Source organism: Podarcis cretensis, assembly GCF_951804945.1.
Source record: "Podarcis cretensis genome assembly, chromosome: 1".
Lineage (NCBI taxonomy): Eukaryota > Metazoa > Chordata > Lepidosauria > Squamata > Lacertidae > Podarcis > Podarcis cretensis.
The window spans coordinates 11,447,553-11,470,382 of NC_137170.1; the positions used below are offsets into that span (position 1 = coordinate 11,447,553).

The 22,830-nt window shown below is 45.6% G+C and overlaps 1 protein-coding gene across 1 annotated transcript in view; it reads right to left on the reverse strand.

Annotated features, from left to right (window-relative positions):
* The window catches only part of ESR2 (estrogen receptor 2), a 63,377-nt gene that overhangs the window by 13,344 nt on the left and 27,203 nt on the right, over nt 1-22,830 (reverse strand). The window contains exons 4-7 of the mRNA XM_079947579.1: nt 19,284-19,400; nt 8,586-8,885; nt 2,367-2,505; nt 373-506 (exon numbers count right to left, since the gene is read on the reverse strand). Of these exons, the coding sequence (XP_079803705.1) occupies nt 373-506; nt 2,367-2,505; nt 8,586-8,885; nt 19,284-19,400 (690 nt within the window). The remainder of the gene's footprint in view (nt 1-372; nt 507-2,366; nt 2,506-8,585; nt 8,886-19,283; nt 19,401-22,830) is intronic.

Consider the following 22,830-nt stretch of genomic DNA (forward strand, 5'->3'; position numbering starts at 1 on the left):
AATCTGTAAGTTGACAGCTATGATTCTGCCACCTGAGGCAGTCAACTCAGTCTGCCTCACGGATGGGCAGGCACTGAGGAGTAACTGCTCAAGTCCCAGGTTGCACGCAGCTTCATTAAGGGTCCTTAAGTTTTGCCTTTGGCGAGTATAAAAACACAGTATCTAGAATGAAACGGCACGTGGTGACCTCAGTATTCTTTCTGTGTACCAGTCATAAAACCATTAGAGCATGAGGACAGAAAAAGCACTTAGGGCATTTATTACTCCCTTTGCCTTAATGGCTCTTGTGCCCTTTGGTATTTCTTCTGCTACCACCCAACTTTTTGTCCCTGGTAATAAGCACAGCTTGACATGACTGAAGCGTCTACTCACTGGAATTGAGGAGGATCATGGCCTTGACACAAATATATTCCTTGTGCTGCAATTTCAGCTCCCGGAGCCTTGAAGTCGTCGCCAAGAGCATGTCAAAGATTTCCAAAATTCCTTCCACACATTTCCCTTCATCCCTAATTTTGGAGACATAAAAGAATTAATGAGGACGCAAAACAGCATTTCCTTTAAAATAAAAAAACCCAAAACACTCCAGTATGCTCTAGTATGTACAGTGGTACCTTGGGTACAAATGCTTCAGGTTACAGACTCCGCTAACCCAGAAGTAGCACCTCGGGTTAAGAACTTTACCTCAGGATGAGAACAGAAATCGCGTGCCGGCGGTGCGGCGACAGCGGGAGGCCCCATTAGCTCAAGTGGTACCTCAGGTTAAGAACAGTTTCAGGTTAAGAACGGACCTCCGGAACAAATTAAGTTCTTAACCAGAGGTACCACTGTATTTGCCTTTTTTGTCGACATCCACAGTTTTTGTTTTGTCTTTGAAAAGAGCACCTTGAAATTCTAAGTGTCTTCCACAAAATCCTTGTCCTTCCCTTTACAATGCAAATGAAGAACCTGTAGCCCCTCAGAAGTTGTTAGGCTACAACGCCCATCATCCCTCACTATCTCTGCTGATTGGAGCTGGTGGGAGTTTGAGAGGAGAGGAGAAATTCGATTTTATTTGCATTTTAATTAAAAACGACGTAATTTGCACTTGTTCCACCCATACACAAACTAAAACACAGTTATCCCTTGACATTCACACTTCACTGAATTTTGATCTCCAACCAAACAATATGTACAACAGTGCATATATTTGGGGGAAATGTGCATAATGTATTAGTGAAAATAACATACGAAATGCAGTATATTAGAGGAAATTGTTGCAGAGAAATTCACATGAAAATGCTGGCAAATATTCATGAGAATTGTTTATTTGCAAAAATCGTAAGTTGCTGCACCAATTGTGGTTAACTGAATTTAAGACTGGCAAAATAAACTTAGAGACCTGAAATTGAAGATTCATCCATTCCTATCCAGGAGTCCAGCAACATCTGGAGGGTCACAGATGCCCAATCCTGGCTTGAAATTCACCCCATAAAATTATTCCTGTATTATTGTTGTTGTTGTTGTTATTTGAAGCAGCCTATCACCATGTGCTCTGCTTGGCAATCATCTGGAGGTTTCTCGTGGTGAGTGTAGTTATTCTAATGTTAGGAACTGTAATTTGAAAGGTTTCTTTAGCTTGGTCAGTAGAACATGAGATTCTTAATCTCTGGGTCATGGATTTGAGCCCCATGTTGGGTGAAAGACTTCTGCGTTGTAGGGGGTTAGACAAGATCATGGGTAGGCAAACTAAGGCCTGGAGGCCGAATCCAGTCCAATCACCTTCTAAATCCGGCCCGCGGATTGTCCGGGAATCAGCGTGTTTTTACATGAGTAGAATGTGTCATTTTATTTAAAATGCATCTCTGTGTTATTTGTGGGGTCTGCCTGGTGTTTTTATTTAAAATGCATCTCTGGGTTATTTGTGGAGCATAGGAATTCGTTCTCTCCCCCCCCCAAAAAAGACAGTCCAGCCCCCCACAAGGTCTGATGGACAGTGGACCAGCCCCCTGCTGAAAAAGTTTGCTGACCCCTGGACTAGATAACCCTTGTGGTCCCTTCTAATTCTATGATTCTATGGTTTTCAGGACTTCAAATATTTTCATTATTACGACAAAGGCCCAACTAGTCCTCTTCCCACAACAGCCCAAAAGATGCTCTGAGAAGGTCACAAGCAAGGCATGAGCACAAAAGAACTTATATTTGCCAGTTTTCAGAAGCTTGTCATCTCCAATTCTGATGATGGAATGCAATCATCATGCTTGGTAGCCACCATGGATAGCTTCATCCTACACCATTATCCCCCATTAAAGTGTCCACATTGGCAGCCCCCACGATGTTTCTGTGCCACAAGGTTGAAATGCAAATCAAACTAACAAGCATTTTCTCACCTGTCGAGTACGAGATCTGGCGCGAAGATGAGCTTGCCAGGGTGATCGATGGATCTCCACATCAGACCCACCATCAACACTTCGAGCCAACAGCTTTCCAAAAGCCTTACTTGATCGAACAGACTGAGTTCTATAAAGCCTTTAAGGGGAGGAATGGGGGGGGCGTGTCATTACATCATAAACATCCGCTTAACCACCCAACTTTTTCTAGAATGGAAAAGTGTGACTTTCGAAAGCATTGAATCATTTCAGAATCAGAACTTTGAATGCCTCGCATCTTTGAATGCCATTTTTAAACCCAGAGAAACCATGAACTTTTCCAGGCTGGCAGCACTTAATCTCTTGATCTCACAGGGCTTTGGGAATCATGCGTCATCCTTCCAAAGAGGAGATATGCACACGAGAAACCCAGGGCGGCAGGTGCTGGAGAGGCTGACAAGGATCTGAGCAGAAGGGAAAGCCAGTTTGTTTCTACATGCCCATATCCTTTAATACAAGTGGGACAGCAACAAAATTCTGCAGTGCATCCCCAGCCCCTAAGAGAAGCTGTTGATCGATCCAGCAAACCTGCAATTGCTTAATACTGTAATTGGGGAGGCAGCTAAAGCGGAAAAGGAGACCTTCATTTTCACTTGCAGCCTTCCGCTGTTGTGCTAAACATATCAGGTAGCAGGTAATGGAAGAGACCTTCTACCTGAGACCTTGGACAGAGCTGGTAGCAGTTGATGTCAACAATACTGAGCTAAGACAAACAGGCTGAGTCAGTATAAGGAATAGCCCTGAACTGGAACATTTTATACTTGTGAGGGGTACTGGAGAGTCGGAAATGGAAAAACAGTTTTCCTTTACCTTTCCTTCCTTCTGAAATAGCCTTGTATAATGCAAGGGGTGGAGCTTTGTAATGTCTAATCCAGACGTATGGCAAGCCGTGTCAGAAGTCTAGATTTTGGCGAATTCCCTTTAAAATAGCTTCCTCTTTTTTCCCTTTTTTTTTTTTTGAGATCTTGCAAACTCAACAACTTTGAGCAAAACTAAAAAAAAAGTTCAACAACTTTTGTGTCCGGATTTTCACTCTTTGAAATATGACAACCCTAACTCAAGAGGATCAACAAGCTTGGCTAGTTTCTGCTTGTTCCTGGTCTGCTCATAAACCAACTCCTTATCTTTTTTGGATTACTTCTTTTAACAAAACTCATCCCCGTACTTGTGCTGTTGGCACGCAGGATGAAGCCTGTCTCTAGACAGGAATGTCAACAAAAGCCTCCCTTTCCCTTTTCTTTTTGAACTGCGGTATATTTCACCCCCACCCCAAGGCAGCGAAGAAAAGCAGGCAGAAGCAGCAGCAGCAGGAGAGGCAAGCAAAGTATAGACCACACAAATACAATTGGGAAATGAAAGAGATCTTCTTCCAGAACTTTGCAGTGGCAACGGAATGCAAAAAGCCTGCCATATGGACCCGGTGCTGTGCTCTCTCAAATGTCCTGCTCCATCATATGGGATTTTAAAGAAAGGGCGCGGAGGGTATCCTCACTAAAATGAGGGCTGCTGGGAAATTAACGGATGGCGATCCACCCCACAGGATCTCTCACACCCCCTCCTACACACTGCATCCCAGGAGCAAGAACACCGTGAAACCACTTGGGAATGAGTCAGTAGCAACCTGCTGTTCTCTCTGGCACCAGAAGCAAAGCCTTATGGGAAGGAGAAGTGTCATCTTCATAGAGAGGGGGAAAGTGGCAAAATGAAAAAGAAAAGGCAAAGGAGGAGGAAGAGGAGGAGGGAATAAGGATACAGATACGTGCAGGAGAAGCGCCGAGGCACCAAAGTGCTCACATATAAATGTAACACAGCCCTGCTGCTTCTGCCCCCCATCCTGCTTGAAAAAGGAACTTTTTTTTCAGTTCAGTTTTCAGTTGTTGTTTTTTTCAGTTCAGGGGCTACATTTCCTTCCGGGCAACATTCTAGGGGCCATATGCTGGTGGTGTGTAGGGCCAGAGCAAAAGTAAAGGTAAAGGGACCCCTGACCATTAGGTCCAGTCGTGACCGACTCTGGGGTTGCGGCGCTCATCTCGCTTTATTGGCCGAGGGAGCTGGCGTACAGCTTCCGGGTCATGTGGTCAGCATGACTAAGCCACTTCTGGCGAACCAGAGCAGCGCACAGAAACGCCTTTTACCTTCCCACCGGAGTGGTACCTATTGATCTACTTGCACTTTGACGTGCTTTCAAACTGCTAGGTTGGCAGGAGCAGGGACCGAGCAACGGGAGCTCACCCCATTGCGGGGATTTGAACCACCAACCTTCTGATCGGCAAGTCCTAGGCTCTGTGATTTAACCTACAGCGCCACCTGCGTAGGGAGGGGCAATTAATATAAATTTCACCTACTTTCACACACGCACACGGCTCTCTGTTATCTAGCCAGGCAAGCAAATGGCATAAGAGTTCAAGGGCTTTTTTCCAGCCAGGCAAACCTGTGTCAGTGGGGGTGTATGGCTGGAGAGAGTCCCAGAGGCCAAGTGAAGAGGCCTGGAGGGCCACATCTGACTCCTGGGCTTGAGGTTCTCCACCCCTTCTTTGGAAAAAAAAGCAACTCCAGAAGGGAGAGGTTCTGAACAAAGGAAATAGAGGGTCAAACACCCCTCTCTCCCACCTCAATACCAATGGTTAGTAATGAGAATAAAGAGGCACCAGCCTAGGAATAGGTCATTTCTGCTTTTCAATGTCCTATCAAGTTCCTTGCCACTCCCAAGTTTGTCCAAATCGTGCTTGCCTGGCACAAAGCCTTTTTGTCTGTCATTGTGATTTCTGCATGGCCAGGGGGTTGGACTAGATGACCCTGGGGTCCCTTCCAACCCCACTACGACTCTATGATTCTATGACTACAGCTCTCTGCATTGTTTTCTGGGAATTAAAGCTCCTTTGAACTGAATGGTGCTTACTCCTGAACTGCACTGAGCTTTAACAAAATATCTTCAGCCAGGTGAAGAGCAACTTTTAAACTTTGTTTAGGGCGGCAAACCATCTTCCATTTAAACTGCTGTCATGAATGAAGAGGGAACTCCATCAAAGGGAAAGAATAAGGACCCCACCCTCTGCTTACGGATGCCCCCCATCCTTTGACTACTGCTGCGCTAACCGATGACAAACTCAGAAGCCTCGTTGCAGGGCTGTCTTAAGCATATGTTACGCTGGGGTGCAAAAACCCACACAGCACACACACACACCAGGTTGCCCAGAGTTGTCAACCTTTTGGGGCGAGGCATTGTGCTCTGGGCCAGCTGTCGAGGCGCGCAGGCAGGGCAGAGCAGGGCACAGAGGAGTGCAAGGCCGGACCTGTGGCGTAGCGTGGGGGGTGCAGGGGGGCCCGGCCGCACCGGGCGCAACATCTGGGGGTTAGGGTTAGGGGGCGCAAATCCACGGGTTAGGGGGCACAAATTACTTGCCTTGCCCTGGGTGCTGACAACCCACGCTACACCACTGGGCCGGACACCTCGTCAGGTGCGCAGCGCACTCTGGGCAGGCCTCTTTGCAACCCTATGCCAATCCCAGGCAGGCAGGAGGGCAGAGCCAGCCAGCCGCCTCAGCGTCTCGCTGGCTTGGTCATCCCCGAACTCGTGGTGCAGAGCCACCCGCAGCAGAAGAGCCCACCACAGTGCTCTGAGCAACAGGCAGGCCCAGACGGGGGGGGGGGGGCATATGGGCCACTTGGCCCGGGCCTCCGATTTCAAAGGGGGTCTCGGTCAGCATATTCACAATCGTATATCTATATTTTCCATTTTGTCTCTATATGCAGATACGGTTCAAGCCTTGAAATAAAATTATTTGTCAGCATAACTTTTGTGAAAATTATTTATATACTTGCTTATTCATAAGACTTCAGTTAACCCCAGGGTAAAAAAAGGGGAGGCACATTATCTACCTGGCCCGGGCCTCTGCCTGGCTCTACAAGGCCCCGCCAACAGGCGGGCTCTTCCCCGGACTCCAACTCTCGGGCCCCGGACTCTCAGCCTGGCACCCCTGAGACCAGCGCCTGGGTGCCCCACACCCCTGTCGCCTATGGTTAAGACAGACCTGCCTCGTTGTCACCTCTTGTACTTGCCAAAGCAAGGAGGGGGCATCAGTTACCCTGGTGCTCTTGCGGTTGACATCATTACCCATCCTCTGAAAAAAAAAGAAAAAAAGTCCCTGTCCTGTACTCCAACTCCTGCTCCCCACTACACTAATACTCCCCTCAGTATCCTACTTCCAGAGTCAACATGGGAGTTACAACGCTGCTCTGTTGGCCTGTGCGAATGCTGATGCACAATGGGGGAGGGAGGGAGGGAACTGTGCAAATATCTGTGGTACTAAATTTACAGTATGATCGCACTGTTATTCATTCTCCCCACCCTGCCCCGCCTTCGTTCGCACCACAGATGCACCCTGCTACACAAGTACAGCATGCCAACTTGATTTTTGAAAAATAATGCTTTGAATTTAGTTCACATTTCTGCTCAGAGTCAAATGAAAAGAGAAAAGGCAGATCAGCCTGAAATTGAAGAGGTCAATAATTCCGAGGATCATCAACTTGTGAAAAAAGATATCGTTCCGCCCCCACATATGAAAGGAATATAGAATCTCTAACAGCAGCATTTACTACCTTGGGATTGGGAAATCAGACACTCCTACCAAACACACACACTCTCTCTCTATCTCTCTATCTCTCTATCTCTATCTATCTCTGTCTCCTACCCCCAATACTTTAAGTGACAAAATAAGCAGCCACTCAAATGTGAAAATGGATTCATTCCCCAGCTTGAGTGCAAATGCCTGGCATTTTCCAATGATCAAAGTAAAATTACTCGTCGCCGGAGCGCCCACTCAAGACCCCAGTGACTTTAAATTTCATTTGAGACTTTTCAGATATAATGCTCTTCATGTATTTATGATCCTTCCTTCCACTTGCAACAGGCAGCTCTCAGTCGCCCTGCTGTGTGCACATTTTAGACGCCTTAGAAAAATTAGAAATTGCCAAGACTCTTAAAACGGCTGAAGGACTGGTTTTGCAGCACTTTAAAAAAAAAAGTAAGTTGATCTTTTTATTTTATTTTCATTTTTTAAAGGGCTTTGGATTGATTCCATTCACTCTGCCCAAATCACTCACGAGGAAAAAAGAAAAGTAGCCATATAGATAAGAAATTGCAGCTGTTGGGTGGGCGTTCTGATTACAAAGTTATGCCTGGAATTGCAAAGACATTCCACCAACTGCATAAGGTGCTTCCTTATTCCTAGCTACCCTACTGTCCTACAACATCTGTATCGCCTACTCTGAGTAGCAGTGGCTTTCCAAGGTCAAAGTCTTTTCCATCACCTGCTACCTGATCATTGGCTACGCTTGCTGGGGCCGATGAGAGCTGGAGTCCTGCAACGTCTGGAGAGTCGCAGCTTCCTGCGGTTCCTGGGAAATGGTCAGGGATTGAACCTGAAACATTCTACAGTCAAAGCATGTGTTGTTAAGCATAGCATTTTAATTCACTGAAATTGAAAATGCTTGTATGCATTACCAGGTTGCTTAAATTCAATTGGTTGGTAACTGAATTCTAGAGAGTCTAGTAGTTCTCATGCGACTGGCTAACGCCGGTCGCATGGGAGGTATCTAGTGAAGGAAAGACTCCAATTTTATGTGCGGCAAGATGACTGTGTTTTAGAATCCACTGTGAACACTGCTAAGTTGAATTGAGTGTGGGAGCACTTCTTCTCTGCTTGGAAGAAAGAGAGCAAAGCTGCAGGAGAAGGGGAAAGTGGAGGTCTCCCATAGGAGCTGCAAGGCATGGCCTAATTGAGATACAGAAGGCTGAAAGTGCTGAGCTCTGGAAAGAGAGGAAAATACAGTTGTTTGGAAGTTAGAAGAAGAGACTGTAAGCCCATGCTTGGAGAAGCACGGGGTTGTAAATGTTATGTTTTAATTAATCTATAAGTTTCTGCAAGTAAAGTTTAGGAATGTTGAAGTCTGGAATTGGTTTCCAATTCCAAAGAAGGGTGCCAGTGATATATATAATTTGAGCTTCTTAGCTGTGATTTTGCTACTGCTATTCCAACATGTGTCTTGTTACAGGTTGCAGAACCAAATCATGATACGGGATCTGTTCTGGGATCTAAATTACACTAGTGCCTATGTCTGCAATGTATGTTACATGGCACAAAAGTCCACTCGGAAAACTGGAATGTTCAAAATTCTTACCAGGAATCTTTTTGGCCCAGGCAATCATGTGGACCAGTTCTTTGTCTGCAAGTTTCGTCAGCGACATCATCATGGAGGCTTCTGTAAACGGTTTGCTGGGGCGGCTCACCAACACATTTGGCGGCTCGGCTTCAAGTAATATGGAAACGAACTGTTCTGGGGTCAGTGCATTAACCAGCAATTCTTTTACTTGAATTATGGCTTCATTGTTCTTCTTAACTTTGCCTACGCAGTGCACTGGATCTTCTGAGTTACGGTGGCGGCGAATTACGCGATAGCCACAGCGCTCTCTTCTTGAACCTGAAATTCACAATATTTCAGAACTAAAGGAAGTTTTTCATTAACCCAGTCACCACATTTCCCTTGTGCAGGGTATAATAATAATAATAATAATAATAATAATAATAATAATAATATTCTAATAACAATATTTTAAAACACAAAACTGGCCAATACGAGAGCAATGTACTGATTGCCAAATTCCCCAGTGCGTCCGGCATTCAAGTTGTAGACCCGGAAATTAGGTGGGCACCGATGGTTGCATGCTTTATCCATCAATTAAAAGCTTAACTTTTTGCTCAGGCATTCCACAGCCATGAATGTCAGTTCTCCAGGACCTTCAGTTTATAGCTGATATCAATGTTCATTGAATGTTCTGTTGGAATGTTCTATTACTTTATTTCTGCAAATCTGACCTTTTGTGAAGTGCTTTGCTACTCAATGAATGAGGCAGCAGGACCCTCACAAAATCCTAAAGTTGGAAGGGAAAAACCCCTGCGATGAAGGAATATGCTGGATTTTATATATATATGTTTGGTTTGCAATGTTGCTGCCACTGAGAAATGGGCTCATTCCCAACTACAGTATTTAGTATAATGAGCGCACAGCCATAGTGTTGCATGCAGTTAATTTAGTCACTTTCTAAACCACTGTCGATTTACTCACAAGATTATTAAAAGTGGTTAAAAACAGGAAAACAAGCATATATGTTTAAAACAAGACTAAAGCCTGAGAGAACAAAAATGTCTTCAACTGTCGTACCTCAGCAGGAATGCTATTCCACAGAACAGGGACAGCTACACTAAAAGCCCTGCTCCAAGTTACTGTTCTTCCCCCACAGCCCATTTCAAATACTGTAGGTGTTAACCCTTTTGTTTTCTTCTTAATTTAAAATAATTTTATGGCTTTAAGAATGTAATGAATGAATTAGTTTTAAAGCACTAAATAGGGAGCCTTTTTATATGAAAAATAATAATTCCTAAGTGTAACATGTTTATTTTACTGCGATTCCTCTCCATGTGGTGAGAAAAGGTTTGAAGTAGCAATAACGAGAAGCAAATAATCCATGATTAAGTCAGCAACTCAATTTTCTCTTTTATGTCAGGTCAAACATCAATCACTTACAAACTCTATAGGAAACATTAACATAACTGAAAACAACAACAGGCCTTTTAAGACATATCACTTGGTAAGTTGGTAACTCATTTATAAATGTGAAATATTTCTATTTTTTCTTGGAATATACAGTCGTACCCCGGCTTCCAAACGCCATGGGAGTTGAATGTTCCAGCTCCCGAACAATCGAAAACCGGAAGTGAGTGTTCCAGTTTTTGAACGTTCATTTGGAAGCCGAATGTTCGACGGGGCTTCGGCGGCTTCCGGGAGCTTCCTGCAGCCAATCAGAAGCCATGCTTTGGTTTCTGAATATTTTGGAAGTCTTATGGACTTCCTGAACAGATTCCATTAGACTTCCGAGGTATGACTGTAACAAGTTTGCAAGTCAAGAAGTCTACACATATTAAATTAGTGCACCAGCCATTATTGGTCATATTTTTTTTTTCTTTATGAAACTGATCATTATGAGAAGAATTTTCCAAAAGCCACTGCTGTCCAGGAGTATCTATGATGCCCCTGTTCTTGCACCCCTTAGAGATCCTGCGTCAACCTTGCCATTATTTTGCCAAAAATCAATGCCATGCTGACTCCCTGTAATTACCTCCACCATTAATAAAGTCAGAAGAGTAGAAGTGGAACCAGCAGCACATATATTCGTGGTCAAACAAGTGACTCATCTTATCCCAGTGATGCCAACCTGGTCTCTCTTCATCAGATGAGCCTGCCCTCTCCTTTGTTTTCATTCTGCATTGTGCTTTCCCTCCTCTCCCTACACACTACAGTGGTACCTCAGGTTAAGTACTTAATCCGTTCCGGAGGTCCATTCTTAACCTGAAACTGTTCTTAACCTGAAGCACCACTTTAGCTAATGGGGCCTCCCGCAGCCGCTGCGCCACCAGAGCACGATTTCTGTTCTCATCCTGAAGCAAAGTTCTTAACCTGAAGCACTATTTCTGGGTTAGCGGAGTCTGTAACCTGAAGCGTATCTAACCTGAAGCGTATGTAACCCGAGGTCAGTGGCGTAGCGTGGGTTGTCAGCACCCGGGGCAAGGCAAGTAATTTGCGCCCCCTAACCCGTGGATTTGCGCCCCCTAACCCTAACCCCCAGATGTTGCGCCCGGTGCAGCCGGCCCCCCCTGCACCCCCCACGCTACGCCACTGCCCGAGGTACCACTGTACAAGGGAAAAGCCAGAGTCTCAGAGAACGGGGAGGAAGAGGTGCGGAAAGTGCACCACACAACCTTCCTGGAAATTTCCTGAAGAGAAGCTTGCTGAAGAGAACACCTGAACTTCCCATCTTCCTGTTGAAAATACCAGCCCCTATTTGTCATCTTTTATATGGAGTCCAAACACCCTCCGTTGGCATCGCCACTGCCCTGCCACACTGCTTGGGCACGCTAGTGTGGCGATCATACAGGGTCCCCGGACGTCTATTGATCCCTGTGCCACCACTTAATTTCACGCTGCCACCACCCAGGCCCTACCTGGTACAATACCGAGTCCAGTCAGGGTTAAAATTCTGTTTATTTATTTATTGCAGTTTAACAAGCGTGTGGTTTCATAAACGGTCTCAATCAATTACAGTCATGGGCTGCCTATCCAGACCTATAACTTCCGCTACCTGCTCTCACTCACTAAACCACCTCTCAGATATTTACTTGTCTTCCTAGCCCTAACTGTTCCTGACTCAGCTTATTTCGCTACACTAACTCAACCTACCCACAGACTCTATCCCAATTCACTCCCACTCCAACCAACCACACAACTCCCAATGAACTCTTCCCTTCGCCCCTCCCAGAACTGGTTTTATAGTCCCTCTGACTCCACCCCCCGGGTTCTAATTGGGTAACCTGTTTAACTATTTCACCTCCAGCACTCTCATATGTTAACGTCACAGCTAGCTCCTCACTGCCAATTACCCTTTTGTAAACAGCAAAGAGATCGTCCTAGCCAGAACACCACATGTCAGAGATTCACCACTGTTGGGCATTAGAAAGAACACTGCCTGTTAGGTCTATTTAAAGATTCAATGGAGGCAATCACCAGCCCTGATTCACCCACCCTGAAATTATAAATATCACGTCCTAGTTTTGATATTTGATTGCTGGGTCCAGGATTATTACAACATTTTCCATTGCTTTTTCTTACTAAGCACTCTCTACTTCCCTAAGTCATTAGAATTTCCAGAGGTATCCTTACAGGGAATATTTTGCTTTGGATGAGACTGCATTGAAGACTTGTCTTTGAATTGTTTGTTTTATTTACAAATATGCATGCAAGCATTAAAGCTGCTGGTCATGATCCAGGTGGCCCTGGAACCTGCTGGGCTGCTTGCAATCCAGCTCCCTGTCTCATTCTTTGTCCTCTTAATTCAACACTGTTTCTCTACCCTTGGCATTGGCTGAAGGTGTCCCATTCCAAAGGCAGGGGAGAGAAACTTCCCATCATTCGCTCCTTGCTGAAGATTAACCTGTCATCTCTGACTAGCCGCAAGGAATCAGCCAGCAGCTATCACACTGCCATGGTCTCTGGGCTACTACTATGCCTGAACAGGGAATGCACCAGTTTGCACTCACTGTAAGGCCATAGTAAATGACTTGTAACAAATACCTAGATTTGGGCTGCTTTGTTCCTCCCCTCTAGCATGCAGAGAAAACGTATCACCCAACTCCTGGCTTAGATTTATGTCCAAACTGGGAATTGTCATTTATTTCACTCGAAACAAACCACAATTTGTAGCGAAGGTTTACAAACCATGGCTTTGTTTGAGAGAATCGAACCACGAACTTTCTGGCAGCAAAAGCTGTTCAACAGTGGAATGGACTCCTTTGAGAAGTGGTAGACTCTACTTTACTGGAGTTTGGACAAGATGGCCCTTAGCGTCCCTTCCAACTCTACAATTCTAGCAGAAAACAAATTGTCGTTTTTATCATACCATGAATAACCCAAACCCTGGTGTGTTGTTGTTGTGGTTTTTTTTTTTGGGGGGGGGTGTTGTGCTTTTTGTAGTTTCTATGACTGCTCCAAAGACAGATCAGAGTACTTATTTGCCATACCCCTACCTCACTGCAGGGGACGCAGGTGGCGCTGTGGGTTAAAGCCTCAGCGCCTAGGGCTTGCCGATCGAAAGGTCGGCGGTTCGAATCCCTGCGGCGGGGTGCACTCCCGCTGCTCGGTCCCAGCGCCTGCCAACCTAGCAGTTCGAAAGCACCTCCGGGTGCAAGTAGATAAATAGGGACCACTTACCAGCGGGAAGGTAAACGGCGTTTCCGTGTGCGGCTCTGGCTCTGGCTCTGGCCAGAGCAGCGGTGTCACGCTGGCCACGTGACCCGGAAGTGTCTCCGGACAGCGCTGGCCCCTGGCCTCTTAAGTGAGATGGGCGCACAACCCCAGAGTCTGTCAAGACTGGCCCGTATGGGCAGGGGTACCTTTACCTTTACCTTTACCTCACTGCACTTTCAGTACATGCCTATTTATTTTAAATTTGCATATAAAAGTCAGCAGGATATTTCGCTTCTAAATGATCAGAATGAGTAAGTAACCAGAAGAGTCTCTTCTGCCGAGTTCTGCTTCTGTTGATCCCAACAGCCTAAAATCCAAGGCTGACAGACAACAACACCCTTTTATCACAGTTGTTGTATAAATGAACTGATTGGGTAGCCTGAGAGAATTCGGCTTTGATTGCAGTATATATATATAATATCTGTTTCCCTCTCCTAGAATAAAAGGCTAATGATTGAGCTGGGCAAGCTCCCCAAATGAAATGAGACACATGATTGAAAAACGCTTTTCATTTTCAGCGTGAAGTCATAAGTGTCAATAATATTCTTTCTCCTTGAAAAGCACTCTGCAATTCAACTCGAGTGACACCGAAGTTTAGGAAAGCATTCCTGCACCTTGAAAAAAAATAATTCCCCATTGCATACAAATAAAATGAAATGGTATAATATATGGCAAAGAAAAAAAATGTAAGCAGAATCCGGATACATGGATTCTTAGAAGATTACAAAATGATTTCTCTGAACACTTTCTGATCCAGGATGTATAGCAATCTACCCCTTACAATTCAGTGCTGCTTCCAGATAGAGAGTTTCACAAGAATCACCCATACCCAATCAAGACATTATTAGAACATACGAAGAGTCTGCAGGATCAGGCCAATAGCTGTCCAGCATCCTGTTCTCACAACGGGAAACCTGCAAGCAGGACCGTTTGCAGAAACTCGCATTCAGAAGCGTTGCTGCCCGCAACCATGGAGGAAGAGTATCGCCATTGTGGCTAATGGCCTCTTAAGGCGCCTGCTTCTTGGGGGAAAAGCAATGACAAACCTAGACAGCATCTTAAAAAGCAGAGACATCACCTTGCCAACAAAGGTCCAAATGGTTAAAGCTATGGTTTTCCCAGTGGTGATGTATGGAAGTGAGAGCTGGACCATAACGAAGGCTGATTGCCGAAGAATTGATGCTTTTGAATTATGGTGCTGGAGGAGACTCTTGAGAGTCCCATGGACTGTAAGAAGATCAGACCTATCCATTCTGAAGGAAATCAGCCCTGAGTGCTCACTGGAAGGACAGATCCTGAAGCTGAGGCTCCAATACTTTGGCCACCTCATGAGAAGAGAAGACTCCCTGGAAAAGACCCTGATGTTGGGAAAGATGGAGGGCACAAGGAGAAGGGGACGACAGAGGACGAGATGGTTGGACAGTGTTCTCGAAGCTACCAGCATGAGTTTGACCAAACTGTGGGAGGCAGTGGAAGACAGGAGTGCCTGGCGTGTTCTGGTCCATGGGCTCACGAAGAGTCGGACACGACCAAACAACAACAACATGAATTTGTCCAATCCCCTTTTAAAGCTATCTAAGTTGGTGGCCATCACTGCTTCCTCTTGGAGTGAGTTCCATAGTACAGCTTCACTCCTATCTGTCCTGAATAATAATAATAATAATAATAATAATAATAATAATAATAATAATAATAATAATTTATTATTCATACCCCGCCCATCTGGCTGGGTTTCCCCAGCCATTCTGGGCAGCTTCTAACCAAATATTAAAAACAATACAGCATCAGACATTAAAAACTTCCCTAAACATTCAGCACCACAGGATGTCCATGAGTTCCAGTACTATAAAACATTTCTCTATCCACTTTCTCTGCACTGCACCTAATTTTCTAAGCTTCTATCATACTGCATCTTATTCGCCTTTTCTCTAAACCAAAAAGCCCCAAATGCTGCAACTTTCCCTCATAAGCAAAGTTGCTCCATCCCCTCAATCACTTTGGCTGCCCTGAACCCTTCACACACACACACACACACACACACACACACACAAACAAACAAACAAACAAACAAAAGCAACTAGCACTGGAACTGTTGTCAATGTGAATTCCTTCCCCCAATGGTAATTGTTGCCAGTGGGGATGCTTTTTACCAAAATCACAGCCAATGAGCAGAGGTTTAAACTTCACAAACCCACGTACTAATCTTCTGTTGACAACCACAGTAGCCTGCACTTGGCGTTCAGTTTTTAAATCCTATAATGTGATTGCTAACCCTGTTATTAACACGTAGTTAGGCCCTTGGTGACCCTCACATCAGTCCTTCATTTATAAGTTGCAAATTATTATTATTATTATTATTATTTGTTAAATTTCCATGCCTCCCTTCCTCTGAGGATCACGGGGCAGTTTGCAATATAAAATTGCAATATATATATATATATATATATATCGTAGTAACAAACAAAAACAATTCTCCCCCCCCCCAACACACAGCCATAGATTTTTAAAATTAGCCATAGGCCTGGGAAAAGAGGAATGTTTTTTGCCTGAGGCCTAAACATAGGTAGTGAAGGTGCTAGGCAAGCCATCCCCTGGAGATAGCAAGCGGGGAGCCACCACAGAAAAGGCCCATTCTTGCACTGCCATCCTCTGGACCTGATGTGGGGAAGGCACATGAAGAAAAGCCTCAGATGATTATTGCAGGGGCTGGAGCAGTCCCTATATGTTTACTGCCAATCTGGAACTCAGGCTGAGAGGTAGTAAATTGGGTTCATTGCAGAGGCAAGGTCTGGACAGAGGATCTCCTGATCACCACTTCACAGCAGTACCAAACCCAGGATCCTAGAATATTTTTCCAGGCGCATTATTGATTTCAGGGAGTGACTTGAATGTAAGACATTGTGCTAAGGCAGCTCTAGCAGGCTGTAATGGGGGCCTTCTGCAGCTGCCTGAGGGACCTGTGTCCCTTACATTTATTTTTTTTTATATAAATATTTATTGAAATTTTTTAAATAAATACAAAATGCAAAAATGATAAACAATATAACATGGATCATAACACGTTTTTTCAAAACTTCTTTGGACTCCCTCACGTCTCCCGCTCCCACTTACATCATTATAACCTTTTTCCAGCAATTTATCATCTTGTTTATATTCTTAAATCTCGTTCAATTAATTTAATCTAATAATTCTCCATAAATTTTATATTTTCCTCAATCTCACTTATCGTCAAATTCAAGTCTAATTCAATGGTAGGCAGTTATTTATGATCTAGCATCCTTCTTAGTCTTCTGCCAAATTACAATACTTTTGTAAATAAATCTTGAATTTCTTCCAGTCTTCTTCAACCCTCTCTTCTCCCAGGTCTCGAATTCTACCAGTCATCTCGGCCAGTTGCATATAGTCCATCAGCTGCATCTGCCACTCTGTGTCCCTTACATTTAAATGTGCCACCGTGTCACTTTGCCTTCTGGAAAGATGAAAGGTAGCTTTCATTCTACCTCATGAGGTAGAATGAGGTTCAAAACCACGCTGTTATTCCTCCATTCCCAATCAATGGCTTCGTGTCTTGTGGGCATGTACACTTTGCACTGGTGATCCTTCTAGCTAGCTAATGATGACAACTTTATTAAAGAGCCTGGCCATCTGTGACGGTGGCAGGTGACAGCTAAAGGAAAAGCAGAGTCCAGGTCAGTGAAGTCATGTTGTCAGGTCCTGAAGAGACCACCAATGACCCCAGACAGTACAGCTGGGGAAGCCTGGTCCACCACCTGCTAAAAACTTACTACCGTATTTTTCGCTCCGTAAGACGCACCTAGTTTTTAGAGGAGGAAAACACACAAAAAAATATTCAGTGCCACCTCTGCTGCTTGCTGTAAAGCAGCAAAGTGGACAGCTCCTCTCTGCTTTGCTGCTTTAAAACGGAGCCTCGTGGCTCCCCTTCCTTCCATCCTCTGTGACTCGCTTTAAAGCAGAAAAGCGGACAGGAGCTTACACGTCCCTCCTCCACGCAGCATTCGCTTCATAAGACGCACAGACATTTCCCCTTACTTTTTAGGAGGAAAAAAGTGCATCTTAGGGAGCAAAAAATACCTCACTTAAAGACCCTGGTGGGAAGAGAGAAACCCTGGCTAGGGAGTTCCGGCCATCAGATTCTGATGGAGACCATCAGAAATGAGAGACAAGTCTGCTGCTTTAGTGCTAAGTCTTCTGCAACCTGTTCGTTTGTAATTGCATTTCAGTGTCTGGAGAGTGTAAACTGCCTTGAGGGCCTTGGAAGAAAGAGAAAGGGAGAAGAAGCAGGGAGAAGGGAGGGAGGGAGGGAGGTGACTTACACACTACCTCTGTATTGAGCACTTGTTCTCATTTGCTTGTGGGGTGGTTACATGACATTCTTGTCCCTTATTTTTCAGTGCATATCCCCATCACTTGCCTTATCGCAAAAGTCCATTTTAGGGGGAAGTGGGTTTGTTGCACAAGAACTCCAAATCCACTTTAACATGCCCCCACCCCATGTCCTGCTTTGAGCAGAACATTCTGGAATGGACCAGGGCTTTTTTTCAGCCAGAGCGCACCAGAGCGCACCTCTCAGGTGAGTGCCATTGCCATTCTAAGAAAACAAGGTGGGCTCTGGCACCCCTTTTCTGGAAAAATGGCACTGGATTAGACCCTGGGATGTCTTGTTTTGGCTCCCACAAGAGCTCAGTCCTAAAAGGTTGTGTTTTGGGGGAGGGCTGCATTCTCACACAAATCATGCAACTCGCACAGGAGCATGGTCTCAAAAGATGCACATCCCGATTTTCTTTTGCACCATGTTGGAAGGTGTGCTTTAATTGCATAACCTGAAGCTCACCCAAAAATAGCAATCTGGAACTGTCTTGCCCCTGCAAAGGACAATGCACAAGACAAGATGGACAGTGTATCTGGATTGCTGTATCCACTGCAGTTCCTTATGAATTGTAAGTTTCCCCCTAGAATGTTTCTCCTGGAGAGGAATCTCAAATGATAGGGCATCTAGGATGTAGCAACAGGGATTCCCTGACCTGGGCATAACCTGGACATGAAAAGCAATGTAGTCTATCAACAGTTATCAAGTCCACATTCAACCAGATCGTGTTTTCCTTTAGTTTGTATTAGTTCAGCGTTACCAAAGGCAGTCGATGAAACAGCAGTCATCACAGAGGCTTAGTAAGGGCAGCAGGCAAGGCAGAGCAACATCACTGTAGCTTCGTGTTGGCTCTGTGCCTGCAGCCTAACACAGTCAAGAGCATCCAGCAGAATGCAATAGGAAGGGGAGGAGCAAACTGAGGACATGTGACTTCAGGGAGGCAGGAGGTATTGTCAGCTTTTCCCAAAATGGATGTTTAGTACAACAGGTTCAGTGCTGACTCACTGAAGTCAAGCCAGTACAGTCTGCCTGAACCATGAGAATGAAAAATATCAATGATGGCACCCTTAAAGTTTCATCAGCATTTTGGAGACGCCTTAAGACAGAGGGATCAGCCCCATGGGAAAGACCAGTTCTATCCCAGTTGCATATAATCTTCCAGAAATATTTTTGTTGTTGTTGTTGTTTTTGTTGTTCTTTAAACCAGCAGTATTTTTTTCTGGTAGTACTGACCAGTATGCAATACTTTCCCTCCAAAGGGTTCCCAAACAATATTGGATGATTAAGCTAAGATCGACTGACTAACTGGAGTTCTGGATCCACCTACCATTGGCATTACAGTGGTACCTTGGTTTACAACCATAGGTCCGGTTGTAAACCAAAACAGGTTGTAACCCAAGGCGCGCTTTCGCCAATGGGGTCTTCCAAAAAAAGGGGGGGTGTAATCCAAAAAAAGGGACACGCACTTCCAGGTTTGACATGGTTTTAATCCAAAACGGTAAGGTACCACTGTAATAAAATTCGCACATGCATAACTGTGGTCAGGATGAGAGCCCGCGACTCCTCTAGAATGCGAGCAAAGATCTGTAACTGAGAAATGCGACAGGACAGACCCAAGGGAATGCAAAACTCACCACATTTCATCATCCCGACTTCGTAGCATTTCCGAAGTCGGCAGGCTTGGCAGCTTTTGCGTCTGTTTTTATCTATTGTGCACTGATTTGTCGCTGGGCAAATGTAATCGTTGTGTCCTGCAAGGAGAGATAAAAGGGGGAACATCTGAAGAAGAAGGTGAGGAATGAAGAAGAATGTGAGGACTGGTGAGGACTGTGATTACACCTGTGGCGATTGGTCCAGAGGTTAAGCATTTGCCTGGCATGCAATAGGTTCCAGGTTCAAATCCCTGACATCTCCAAGTAGTACTGAACTCATGCCTGAAACTATGAAGAGCTGCTGCCAGTCTGTGTAGAATATACTGAGCTAGATGGACTGACTTGGGATAAGGCAGGCTCCTAAGTTTCTGTGATTTGTGACTAAGGATAGGGAAGAAATTTGATTCAGTTCACATTTAGAGCCAAATTGTCAGGGCGGGTGTCAGGAACAGGTCAGCAATAACTCACAAGGTGTCAGTGAAGTTAACCCTTTATACAAAGAAACAAGGCAGCTCATGCCTAGTGAGCACAGCAGCTTCTTCAGGAGGTCTTGCCCCTATGAGGCAGAGACAGAAGCTCCCTGTCTTCCTATAGTTGCCTAAGCCTTCTCCACTCCTGGGTCCTTCCCAAGTAACTTGTGGCTCCTTCGTATTGCCTGATAGGCTCTGGCCTCTTCATGCCTCTCTGGGTTCTGGGTGACCAAGGAGGAGGTGAGCTGGTCACAGCAGGGAGGAGACTCCCTAGATTCTTCAGCAGAAAAAGAATGGGGCTAATTTAATAATTACAGTGGTACCTCAGGTTAAGTACTTAATTTGTTCCGGAGGTCCGTTCTTAACCTGAAACTGTTCTTAACCTGAAGAAGCACTTTAGCTAATGGGGCCTCCCGCTGCCGCCGCGCTGCCAGAGCACAATTTCTGTTCTCATCCTGAAGCAAAGTTCTTAACTCGAGGTACTATTTCTGGGTTAGCGGCGTCTGTAACCTGAAGTGTATGTAACCCGAGGTACCACTGTATCAAGATTCTAAGATAGCAATGGAGTAACATCTCCAGACAGAGGCTCCTCTGTAATTAGTGCTTCTCTCCCCCTTCCTCTTTCTGAGGTGAATAATTAGAGCTAAGGAAAAATGATTTGGATTCAAATTGTTCAGCAGCCTGCCTCGCCTCTGTCTCCTGACCTCCCTCCTCTCCATCTTCTGATTCTGCCCTGCTCTCTGTCACAGCTTCTCTCTGCTCACTAAGCCCTGTTGCCTCTTCAGCCCTTCCTCCTCCCAGTCTGCTCCCTCTTCTTCCTCTGACCACCTTGTTGTTGCCCCGCCAGCAGCCCCCTGGCTCTGAGCCTTCTTCCCCTGGGGGTTCTCTTGGGCGTTCCCCAGCTGGTGCCTCCCACCACTCCCTCTGCATCCAGCCAGTCCATGAAAGCAAATCTATCAAATTCACATTTTTTGAAACAATATGCAAACCGGAACATGGCTATCATTCAAAATCCACCCTTATCCACATTTTGTAATATGGTTCTCCAACTAACCATTATCGAAATGCCTGCATTAAGAGGCAGGCAAAGTGAATAGAATAGGGATAGCAATATACAAAAAGGCAATGTATCTGATATGTGCAAATTGGTCAAAATTGCGTATAAAAATGTGCTTATCGTGAGAACTTTGCACTAAAATGCTGGTTTGGGGGAGGAGGATTTTTTCCCCCTTTTTAAAGGAAATTCTCAAATTGATGCAGATGGTGAAGAACTGAATTTAAGATAGGAAAATGTGAGAATCAAAACTGGCAGATCCTCCCATCCCTATTTGGGACACAAGGCATTTCACAATTCTAAGTTTTCCTGTATCGTTTGGCGACAGTGGCGAGCTTGGCTTGCCCTCGGAGGACCCCAGGATTGTCTTTCAACACAGCTGCCACGTGGAAGGCTGCCAAACGAAGCCTCGGCTTCTGCATGATGATCTCACTGCACTAAGCACTTGGTATGTGGCCCTGAGCAGTCAGGCATCCTTGATTTGACAAACAGCATCGTAGCAACAGGGAACACGCACAAGCCTTGGAAGGCCTACCAGCTGCCTGGCTAAGCTTCTCCCTTTCCTTTTCTTTCACCTTCACCTTTAGAGAGGCTTTATGCATGTAGGTTTATAGCAGGCTTTCATGAAGCATGCACCTGGTAGCCAGAAGTGAGAAGGAATTGCATGCACTCGTCCTTCCAATGCACCCAGCATAGAAACCAGGTGGGTCGTCCCCTCTTCCGTGTCCAGCACAGAAATGCAATTCTTCTCTTCTTTGGCGATCACTCGTAGCTCAGTAAGATTGTCTTCCATGAACACAGTTGTCAGGGGTTCAGGAGCAGAGGCACAGGGAGGAGAGGAGATGGAGAGCGAGGGGGAGGAATCCGAGGGGAGCGTAGGAGAAGAGGACAGTGGACCGAGGGATTCCACGAGCCTCTCCAGCGAATCGGAAGATTCACAGAAGGGGGAGCCAGTGGCCAGGGGTAGAGGGTTCCCAAGGGGAACGCCCCAGGAGCAAGGGGGGAGCAGAGACTCCCAGAGCAGTAGTTGGAAATCAGGACCAGCTTCCCCACCAGAGCAGAGTGGGGGGGAAGAGTCCCAAGGATCGGGGCCAGTGCATTCCCCACCAGGGAGAGAAGATAAGGCAGGGCTGACCACACCTCCATCAGGGAGTCAGACAACGGAGGAGAGGTCAGATCCGGCCAGTATCCCGGAAGAGGGAAGCAGTGACAGAAGCAGTGTAACGGTCAGGAGGAAGGTCACTGGGTTGGCGCGAGAGGCAAGTTCAAATGTACAGGAGCGCGGGACAGCAGAGAGTGAGGATTGGGAACCGGGTCCTAAAGCCCGCCGGAGGGAGGGGGAGGAGCTAAGCGACTCAGCGTCAGAAGAGTCCAGAAAGGGCAATGCCCCAGCGGGCAGGAGGACCCAGAGGAGGAGAGAGCAGCGTAAAAGGTGGAGCAGAGCTAGGATCTTAAACTGGTGTCACAGGGGAGGAGACTCAGACGGTACTTCGCCGGTCTAGGCTTTAAGACGTAGAGCTGCGCGCTACGGCTTTAAAATGGAAACTGAACCTCAATAAAGACTTTTGTACATAACTACAGCCTAGCGTTGGTCCTCTGTGAGCTGGGACCTAGAGGCAGCTCTGACAACAGTCTTAACAGTGAATCCATAGGTGACTCTGGAGGCCAATTCTGGATCCACACGTCCTTCCACTGTGGGGACATAGGTTTCCGGCAGGAATTGATCATGGTGAGGATTTGCCAAATGTGCCTCCCTCTTAGCACGTTTCTCCTTTTCATCCTGAGTTCAAATGTCTTCAAAGTCAATGACATCTTTGGAAAAGGCTGTTCTCCAACTGGAGCGCTCGCAGGCCAGTGTTTTCCAATTGTCGGTGTTTATACTACATTTTAAAAGATTTGCCTTGACTGAGTTTTTCAACCTCTTTTGTTGACCACCAGCATTACGCTTTCCATTTTTAAGTTCAGAATAGAGTAGTTGTTTGGAAGACGATAATCAGGCATCCGA